The sequence below is a fragment of the Lycium ferocissimum genome, chromosome 6 (assembly GCF_029784015.1).
Source record: "Lycium ferocissimum isolate CSIRO_LF1 chromosome 6, AGI_CSIRO_Lferr_CH_V1, whole genome shotgun sequence".
NCBI classification, from domain to species: Eukaryota; Viridiplantae; Streptophyta; class Magnoliopsida; order Solanales; family Solanaceae; genus Lycium; species Lycium ferocissimum.
Window position 1 is genome coordinate 73,041,417 of NC_081347.1, and position 11,313 is coordinate 73,052,729.

The window sequence follows — 11,313 nt, forward strand, 5'->3', positions numbered from 1 at the left end:
AACACAAAACTCTGTTTCTCTATTAGGATTAAGATTACACACCATGGAATTTGTCAATTACAATCATAACCTACTTAATACAGTAGCAACATTTGTGAAAAGTAAATACTAAAATTGGACCATTGTTGCAAGTCTTATCAATACATTGTACAACAATCAACTAACAATATTCCCAATACACTGACCTGAGCTGGTACTGGAGCAAAGATCTCGAATACAAGGATATGGAGACGAGCACATATCGTTCGTTAAGTTATATATATATTCCATAATACACACATTTTTCAGTTTCAACAGCCTAAAGCCTCAGTGTGAGATCTGGTGTCAATTCATCTTTTTCGACAGATGGAGTCCACTCTACAGAATTCACGTTCGAACATCCAGTAAAAGTAATCGTAGGACGATGATCAGAGCAATCAGTGTTAGTTACTTGACGAAAACTGCCAGGCCATAATAATTGATCAGCCCCATCGATATCCTCCACGTATAATGGCGGGCCCTGCTGATACTGGTGTCCATATTCAAATCTCGCGCTCGTCCTGAAATCAAGTGATCCCATTGCTGGTGGAAATCCGTGCACTGACGAATGCGCTTTGATCCCTAACGACCGTGCAGTGGACCCGTGCAATGGCAAAGCAGCTAAATTAGCATACCTTTCTGAGAAAATCCCCATCCTCATAGCTCGTTTTGCTAATGTTCTCTCTCGTTTGTGAGCATTCTGGTGACCGCCAAGTGCCTGTGAGTAGGGGTGGAAAATGAAGCTCATGAAAACATGACACGCCCATTTAGTAGCTTAGCACATTTCAACATCAAAAAATTGGGTTGATGTGTAACCCAAACTGACCCATGAGAAATATTGTCAAAATATTTTTGAAAAGATTTTTTATTTTGATATATTATATATAGCTATAATATCGAGAAAAAAAATATTAGTAGGTACTAAAAAAATTATAAAAGACAAACAAAGAAATTAAAACTTGGTAAGAATTGCGCGGGTGTTTAGCCCATTTCAGTCCAAGTAACTTTTGGACGGGTCAATACTCCGCTCATTTATTAACTGAGCCCATTTTAACGCGCTCAAATTGAGCTCAACTAGCCCAATTGACACCCTTACCTGTGAGCTGTAGAATTTACGCTTGCAGAAATTGCAAGTGAAAACTCTTCTAACTGCTGCTTCTCCTGAATTTGGTGATGCTGCGAGTTCATTGCTGCTTTCGCACGTGCTGGATACTGAAAATCCTATTGAATCTTGGCTGGCCAACTCGTCGATACCAGAATTAAGGCCGAGTGATAAACCAAGTGAAACAGGTTCGGAACTTAATTGAGAAAACTCAATGTTGGAAGCAACTTGGCTTGTTATATCAGAATCATTTCCAGATAAGGCTTGTAATTCAATGTCGAATTTTGATGCTTCCATTTTAATTCGGTTTAAAATCCGTTACAATGGAGGACAGTTTTGCGGAATTTAGTGATCAATAACAAGATTTAACAAAACCAATGGACTACATCTGCATTACTAAGGTCGTCCTGCACGTGACAAGAAAATAACATGTCATTTCCCTAAAAAAACTCAATGTTGTTCGGACTCTCCAAAAATGTATCTGCACCTATGTCGGATCCTCCAAAAATACACTACTTTTGGAGGATCCAAATTGCGCCCTCGACATTGTTGAAAAGTCAGAGCAACATATGAAAAATATCTGATCAATGCAACAACCATATCTGTGTTTAAAATAAACTGCTTCAAAGTGTATCTCTGGCTATATAGCACTATAGCAGACAGCTGAAACTCATTTTATTGTCAAAAATTTATAACTAAAGCTTCGCGACAGCAATTAGAGGCCAGATATACGCGAAATACTAGTTAAACATACGACACAAACTAGCCAGATGATTTGGTCGTGGATAATTTTTTCCCTTAGGACCATTGAACTTTTGTAGATCTACAAACTTCTGCAAAAGAACTCAAGTGACATTTGAATTTGATCTGATTTATTTGATAGGCTACTACCCGCAATCAATAGATTGAGAAACATAGTAGTCAAAAACAAATAAGGCACAGAACTTTGTTAAGTGAGCTCTGAGCAAATTGTGACTAGATGGCCAAATTGTTACTTGATCTCACTACACACACATTCTCACCATAATTGTAGACAACTACCAAGATAATAAATTGAATATAAATGGTTTTTCTTTTTCTGTATAAGTTGACTGTTTGAAAAGAGCATTCATTCTGCTTTGTCATTTGATTTGTATGTAATTTATTAATCCCAGAAGAAACTGGGAAAGTATGATGTAGTCTCTGTAAGAAGAACAGCGATGAAGTTAGATTAAATAAGATTGTGTTTCCTAAACGCATACAATTCAAATGTTCTGACTCAATCTTCCAACAAAATGATACTCCTATAACAAATCAAGATTGTAACGCATTGAATTAAATATGATGGTTAAGCTGGAGGAAAGTTATAAGAGGACTATGCAATCGAAAGATACCTCAAAGTAAAACGCAAGTTTTTATAGAACAATCCTGAGATCGGCAATACTAATATTATAGGAGTAAATGTTGAGTCTTAGAAGCTCAAAATAACCACAAGATAATTGTTTTAAAAATGTGAATGCTAGGATGGATATGCGATCAAATAAGATTGAGAAGAGTAGAAATGGTCAAATGAGTGAGCAAAGCGTGCAAGTAGCACACATAGAGGATAAAATGGAAGAAGATCGTCTGAGATGTTTCTACCATGTCCTACATAGACCTTTAAATGAAGTAATGTGAAGGTCGGATACTATGATTTGAAGATACTAAAACGAGACAAGGTGCATATCAATCCTATGGAAGTAAGGTACCTTAAAAGATCAACAATCTCTTGAAATCAGTACGAACTTAACTAAGAATAAAATACAATGGAAGCAAATGATCCATATAGGCGATCCGACCTAGCTGGGATTAAAGTTTTAGCTATTGTTTGCACTTAGATTAGGTTTGTTTAAAAGAGAAATTATTTACTATTTGAAAGAAATGAGCTCCATAGAAATGGAACGAATATAAAGGATTCATGTAACCAACCCCAACTAATATTTTGAAACTAAAACTTAGTTAAGTGATACTTGAACGTGATCAAACTTCAGCTGATTAGAATTTAAGTTAAGAGTTATGATCAAGTTCTACCATTTGTGGGATGGGAAATTCGCAAGGTCAATACAGAAGAAAAAATGATTAACATCCATATTTTTCTAATTTTAATCACTAAAACCATGATTTTTTTTCCAAATAAAGCTCATGAGTCATCTGACCCTTGGACAAGTAGCCAAGTAGGGCACCTCAGAGATCTGTCAGAAATATAAGGTACAGTAACATAAAACATTAAAGCTCATCTTTTTTTTTTTTTTTTTTTTAAATAGTCTGGTATTCGGGACTCATGGGCCTAGTTATATTAGATTCGAGATGTGTATGGCCAGCTAAAAGGGAAGAGCTCCCTAATAGAGTTTTTTTTTTTTTTTTAATTCCTAAGAGTTAAACCCTAGACATCTGGTTAAGGATGGAGGGAGGTTAGGTGATCGAAAGCTCATCTAGCAATCAATTCTAAAGAAGTTATTGTCTTCTATAATTTTTGATCCTGAAAGCCTAAAAAAAAAAAATAATAATAATAAGAACAACTGAATTCCATTTGCAACAATTTTCCAACTATTGATGAGACAAGATAAGTTATTGAGTACACAACTAACCATATAAGATACTATATGGTTATTGAAGAAGAGATTAACAAAAGGTTCTCTCACCTTAATTTGAAACTAGATTTATATATACACACTCCTTCGTAAACTTATCAAGTTTATTATATAGCTTCAAATTTGCAACAAGACATGATAATATCTTGCACAAAATCTAGTCTCTCCCTCTCTCTCTCTCTCTCCCACTCCATCTCTTGCTGAATATACAGAAAGTCTTTTATGATCAAAGTTCAAGATTGGTCGAAAAGAAAAGAAATACAATTAAAGCAAACATAAAACAGTTGAGGATTTTCATCACGATGTAAAGAGAATTGCATAGGATACACACAAAGATTTTATTTAGATAAATAGACTATTATTTCTTTACAAACTAAAACACTTCACTATTTGAAAGTACACAAGATTGAAGAAGCAGTAAGAATGTAAGATTGTATATGCTTGTTCACCAAAATCCGAGCTAAAAAAGACAGACAAAATTAACCAACAACTACACATAAAAAATTTGAGTAGAAATACCCCAATAAAGATCAAAATTTAAATTCACTAAAGTATATACAAGAACAAAATAAATTACTAGTACTAACAAGATACCTGTGCAGGCAAGCATACACATGTTCTTGAAGAGGAGGGGGAAGTTGTTGTTGTTAAGTGGTACCAATAGTACTTTTCATCAAAGGACAAAATATGGTGCTGTATAATATAGGTCCACACTTTCAAAGTTATGTACAAGAAAAAGGAACTTTAGGAGTGGGGATATGGAGGTCTTCTTTCATGTTTAATTATGTGAAACCCAAGTTCAGTTTGTGGGGCGGGTGGGGGGATGGTATTTTTTTTTTTTTTTTTTTTTATCGGTCATCACGTGTGTCCACCAAACTAAGCAATTTAACCTTAAAAAGAAGCAATTCGGATGTGAGTGGGTTTGCATGATTTTCATTATAAGCGGCGTCAACGTTATATATATTTATACCCAATATTTTCATTTTTCTTATCATCTATGTATACGTATCTATATAGCTAGTAAAAGAGATCAACGAAGTGATGTACGAAGCATCTCGCATTCATGCAGGATTCGAGAAAGAGTCGTACCTTAAGGGAGTGTAATTATCCAGGAAACCTAAGGTAAGTATTAATGGTTGATTTCACGACTCAAACCCCCATGACCTTTAAGTTATGCGGAGACGGCTTTGTCGTTGCTCCAATATTTTCTTCAATAATTTAGTTACTGTGTTAGACATACACATTAAGGGAATTATCTAAGGTACCGTAAGGGGTTCATGATCTGAATGCCCTTATGTCCTACTGGTTTCTTTCATGTTTACTTTGTTGTATTTTAAATTATCTTAGTAAAAATTCTGATTCCGTCGCTGAACCTCACCCCCTTTCAAAACTTTAGGTGTACTGTCTCTTTTGGTTATAATCACTTTTAAAGTAGACACAATTTGTGAGGAAAATATTTAGAATAAAGTAGAAGACGACAGAGAATCTTTGGTGGGACTAACGACATGAATGACTATATAGTATAACTGTTTTTTTGGCTTTCTTTTCACTTAGAATCTCATCCTTTTAGCTTAGCCATGATCTATTCTGGATTTTCTTGAAACTCACCATTTTTTAACAAACATGGGAGAGAGTTGTAGTATGTCTTTTTCTTTTTCTTTAGTTTAACTCAAAATATCTTTTCTCTGACCCTCTGACTTCCCACAATTGTTCCTCTTATAATTTTGGATATTCTTTTTTTCATATCTGATATTTAAATCAAACCAATAATATAAATTATATATCTTTCGTATTGACGTTTTCCATTTAGTTATGATTAAATGATATGAACCCGTAATTTTATCAAAAATATAAGAAGTTTAATGTTAAGAATTTTAAAATTTAAACCCATTAAATGTGTGTTTGGTATGGAGAAAAATATTTTATATTCGATTGGTTATTTTCGCACAATATTTTTTCTAGGAAAATAAGCTTAGAAAAACTTTCATTGATGATAGTAGGGGAAATTAGCTCCATAGTGGTATTTCATGATTGTCTCATGCCTACCCCCAATACCCCGCATCCAAACCCACCAGGCTCTCACCCCACCGACCAATAGTATTTACCTAAATTATATATAGATACTCTTCGACTATTAATATTGTTTGCTTACTAAGTAAGAAAATAACTTTCTTTGCAAAAAATAATTTTTTTTGTGTGTGTGGAAATGCTTTTCATGATCTCCTGCTCTTTCCTATTAGCTCATTATCAACTTAAAGAAAACTTATTAGGTCAAAATATTTTATATCAAATCAAATACACCCTAACTTTAAATCATGATTTCACCTTTTGCCACGATAAAGGGGAAAATAGACTTAATTTCGTAGTGGTGAATTCATATATACCGTCACCAGTCACTAACCTACCTTTCTATTTTGGTTGCATGTCCACCATGCCTCTCATAATGTAATATTTCAGTTCATTTTTTTGTTCCATTCATTCACCATGCAGTATTGCAGACTGCATATATAGAACAATAAGTTTTTTTTGTTTGTTTCCTTATTATACAGTCTGCTTCTGCGTACCAAAACACACAGACCACATGCCTGGTGCAGTTTGTTCAACCTCTCATTAATTACTTTCTCTTAAATTAAAGTATTTATTTTTAAAGATAATATTTATAAAATTTGATGGAGGCAAAAGTATAAGATGATGTCTTTTTATCTGTTCAAACTTTAATTGAGACAATTAGTCATATTTGTGCTAGTATAAAGTAGCACGTACCTCTAAAATTAGTAGAGGGGTGCAAAAGCAATCTGAACACAACGATTACTTTTATATATATATATATATATAACTATGAATATTTCTTTTTATACTTAATTGGATGATTTATAGCCGTGCAAATATTTATGCATTATTTTAGATCATAAATTGTAATAATTTTTCTCTTTCTTAAATTATGTACTCAGTCAAACTACATCACATAACTTGAAACTAGGGGCAGTGTGGTGACAGGGCCACAAGCAAGTTTTTATTTGGAAGTTGGATCCCAAGTTTTAATTATTAGGTAATTGGACCCCATTTAGGATTAAGGCTAATTAAGTGGAGATAAGTTATTGGGGCGCCAAAACAAGCCCCCAAGTTTTAAAAAAAATACATTTTCGTCGAAGGATTTAAAAAATAAAAAAACAGTAAAATAATAAAACAAAAACTATTCCAGGCTGTCAAACAATCCCCCAAGTTTTAAAAAATACCCTTCTGATCCAAAATAAGAAATAATAAAACAAACCAAAATAAAAATCTAAAAATATATCTTTTACCTTATAAAAAAAAATTATATTCTCCTCTCTCCATTAATTCCCACGTTTTTTCCTCCTACATCTGAAATATACTCCATTGACAGCTTTTGTTGGGGTTGTGACCTTCAAGCTTGAAAAAATGAGTCTTTGAAAGAGTGCTTCATTTCAAGTGGTGTTGTTAAATTTTATTGGGGATCTTTTGATGGATTTAAATCTAAAATTGTAGAGATATTCGAGAAGATTTAAGGTGATTTTGTATTGAATTTCATAGTTGAGCTTGAGGATAGCCATTGTTGAAGCTTGAGCTTCAAACTTGAAAAATTGATTTTATGAAGGAGTGATTTATTTCAAGTAGGTGTTATTGGATTTTGTTTGGAATCTTTTGAGGAGTCTAAATCTCAAATTTAAGGGAGTTTTGAGAAGATTTAAGGTAGTTTTGCGTACAACTTCATTTGAGTTTGAGGTAAAAGATAAACATTTCACATTTGAGCTTGAGCTTGAGGTTGAAGATGAATATTTCAGATTTATAATTATTTTAATAGACTAGACAACGTTTATGCAATAGACCAACAACAGAAATACATTCACTGCTGATTATGCCTTCATGAATGTCTTGTACCGCTTAGCTGCCTCATGTCTTTACCACAAAGAGGCCATTACCCATCAAATCCTAGCAATACATTTTGGCCTTCTCATGAATTAGAGATTGGCAGTTGTTGAAATTGGTTAATGAGGTACTTTGGGACAGGAGAATGGAGTACTCAAAAGAACTATGTGATCACACTTGCATACTCTTCTAATGCGCCAGTTACATGTTATTAGAATTTACAACCTAACACTTGCTTTTGTAACCAAATAATATTTTTTAATAAGAAATGAACTAATTTTAGATTATAAAACATATATTTGTAACTAAACAATATGTTATCACTATGAAATTAGTGAAACAACACTATAATGATCTAAAATTATGATAATTAATGAGTAATGTTAATGATGTGTTGAGGAAAAAGTTATGATGATCATAGCTATATGTAAAAACTTGGAGTTGGTGACATAACTATATGTGAACATCACATATTTTTTTAGCCATGTTGCAAATGGTTAATATACCAAATATGATCCATGTTGAAATTGATGACATAATTAGATGTGATCAATGTGTAATGTAGAGTCTTTATTGCAATAAGTGAAATAATTATGCGACCAACTAGTAGTGTTTTGATTAATAGCGAACGACTTGTATAATTTCATCTATTGTAACCAAAAAAAGATTCTTTTTTAATAAGAAGTGAACTAATTTTAGATTATAAAACTTATATGTGTAACTAAACAATATGTTATCACCACGAAATTAGTGAAACAACACTATAATAATCCAAAATAATTATAATTAATGAGTAATGTTAGGAATGTGTTGAAGAAAAAGTTGTGATGATCATAGGTATATGTAACAAGTCGGAATTGGTGACATAACTATATGTGAACATCACATATTTTTTTTAGCCATCTTGCAAATGTTTACTATACTACATATGGTCTATATTGAAATTGGTAACATAATTATATGCGAACAATGTGAAATTTTCTTGTCTTTATTGTAATAAGTGAAATAATTACGTGATTAACTTATAATGTTTAGATTAATAGCGAACGACTTGTATTATTTCAATGATATTAGTATTTATATCAATCATGACGTTATCATTTTGTTAAATATTCATTTAAATGCCAACAATGATAAGTTTCAAGAATTAATTCATCAATTTTCAACATAATTTCATCTAAACCGTAGGTTGCTTACAAAAATCATAGTCGCTTCTAATAAGCATAGTCTCTTCTAGCAAAATCTTTACTAAAATTTGAAATTTACTAAAATACACTAATCGAAGACACATTTGTAGCTGCTACATTCCATATAACACCCCCTTATAGTGTAGTAGAATCCAAATACAGTCTATGAGAAGGCATACTTCTAAAACCTCTCCTGATAAGGTGCTGCTTCACGAAAAGGTGTCTTGTTCAGGAAAAAATAGAATAGTCCTGATAGTGTATTAGAATAGAAATGGTCCTTGTAGTATAGTAGAATCTAGATACAGTCTATTAGAAGACACACATATGAAACATCTCTTGATAAGGTGCCGCTTCATGAAAAGGTGCCTTGTTCGGAAAAAAATAGAATAGTCCTAATAGTGTATTAGAATAGCAATGGTCCTTAAGTGTAGTAGAATCCAAATGCAATCTATTAGAATACACACTTGTGAAACCTCTCTTGATAAGGTGCTGCTTCACGAAAAGGTGCTTTGTTCGGGGAAAATTAGAATAGTCTTGATAATGTATTAGAATAGCAATGGTCCTTGTAGCATAGTAGCTTCCAAATACAGTCTATTATTAGACACACTTATTGATTCTAGGGGAAAGAGTGTGTTATTGTAGTTTACGTGCGTCTGTAGTTTACGTGCGTCTCTCCCCGAGCAATGGGAGTGCAGCAAGAATCCTATTGATTCTCCTATGCTACCGCTTGTTCTTATTTTCCCCCGTAAAAGTAATATGACGAATATTCCAGAAGTTACCATCAAGTTGTCGCACAAATTGTCTTAGCGTAGTGATGCTGGCATTGGTCGTAGCTCCTACATTCCATATAATAACTAATTCTTCCAAGTGATTAGAATCTATATATAGCCAACGCAGAAGTTTAGTAGAAAGTATAGAATGCTCAATTATCTGTTATAGACCTGACTAAGATTCTACTAGACCATTCCTAGCAGTGTCGTCTTCTTCATTTTAGACGAACAACTACCATAATTTGATCCGAAATCATATCAAATCTTAACGAAATTGCTTCAAATTTTAGATATGAGCTCCGCTCCACGTTCCGGTTCTTTTGAAATGTCACCTACGTGAAATAGAGCTATATTGCAGTACTCCAAAATTTGGACAATCATCTTCTTCGACCTTGAGGGTTGCTATAAAATCGATCCAAAATCATGTCAAATCCCTATGAAATTGCTTCGAGTTTTAGATATGAATTCTCCTCGATGTTTCAATTTTTTTGAGGTATCACTTACTCAAAACAGAGCTCGTTTGCGGTAACCCACATTTTTTACTTAGAGCTTCGAAGCTTTGTTAATGGCCGTCAATGGCTTCCAGCTTCTTCTTCACGTTTTTCAGCAACCAAAATGTATATATACTTCAAGTTTAGCTTTCAACGACAATTGCACACATAGAAGATGAAAGAATGAGAGAATTTGGGAGTAAAAGAATGATTTTCGGAGAAAAAGAACATGAAAGAAGAAAGAGAGAAAGAAAAATGAGCTTTTTTGAAAAATTTAAAACTTAACCCCGAAGTGTTTAAAAATACAAAGAAACCCTCATGTGTGTGCTAACCGCTAATCCTATCATTAATAATTTCTGAAGCAAAAAACAAATGTAAAAAAAAAATAGGGGCCTGCCACCTAAAAAAAATAGGGCCTGCCACCTATAAAAAAAAGTTTTGGGGCCCTGCCACCTAAATCTTCCTTGAAACTAAGGGAGTCTTTTCTCAAAAAATCTTTGAAACATTGATTCTTGATTTGTATGTCTAGCACAGTAACACGCATTATATATATGTATGTGATTATGAAATCAAAGAATCTTTATATAATTCCAACTCAACTTATTTGATGCTAATAATCTACGTGAGCTTCCTAACTAAGCTAATATAAATGTGTTGTGAATAAAAGTGCTACTATTATGTAGGAAACGGTTCTATATGATATTTTAAAATGGAGAGACTAATGTGACTTTGACCTTTTGAGACTAGTTTCTTCAAGCTAGCTCTAATTATTTCCAGGATTGGTAGCAAATTTAGTCCCTATATCTAACATAAAATTAGCAGAATTAACGAAACTTTTTTCATTCTCAAATAAAAGAATTTTAATTAAAATTGAATTAATTCCACCATAACTTTTGGTAATAGTGAAAAGTTGTTAATTGCGAAAAAAAAGAAGTCAAGTTTACTAGCACTAAACCACGTGCACATAGTACCAATCAGATCAGTTCAAGCAGTATTACTACTTTGTAGGGTTTGTCGGAGCTATAATTACTTATCGGTTGACACGGATTCAATAGCTTTTGTTTAAATTTTATATTTATGTTAAAAAATTTATTAATACATATCAATATTTAATTGTGATTCAAGTAACTAAACCAATCTGTGAATTCTGTAGCAATATTAGAATTTATAAAAATTTATTCTGACTCCGCCCCTCAGTATAGGGTACTCATATTCCAAATTTATGTGGGAGTTAAAACTATTTTTTTT

General features: G+C 32.9%; 1 protein-coding gene across 3 annotated transcripts; it reads right to left on the bottom strand.

Annotated features, from left to right (window-relative positions):
* Positions 1–4,523, bottom strand: LOC132060378 (zinc finger protein 4-like). 3 transcript variants are annotated; one of them, XM_059453413.1, is made up of 3 exons: positions 4,317–4,523; positions 1,115–1,527; positions 1–736 (listed from the first exon to the last, which is right to left on the bottom strand). In XM_059453413.1, exons 2-3 carry the CDS (start codon positions 1,415–1,417, stop codon positions 299–301), a joined length of 741 nt encoding a protein of 246 aa, XP_059309396.1. In that variant the 5' UTR covers positions 1,418–1,527; positions 4,317–4,523; the 3' UTR covers positions 1–298. The 3 variants fall into 3 exon arrangements, with proteins under 3 accessions (XP_059309396.1, XP_059309397.1, XP_059309395.1); XM_059453414.1 differs by having other exon boundaries at positions 4,307–4,523; XM_059453412.1 differs by having other exon boundaries at positions 4,324–4,522.
* Between the last annotated feature and the right edge of the window lie 6,790 nt (positions 4,524–11,313).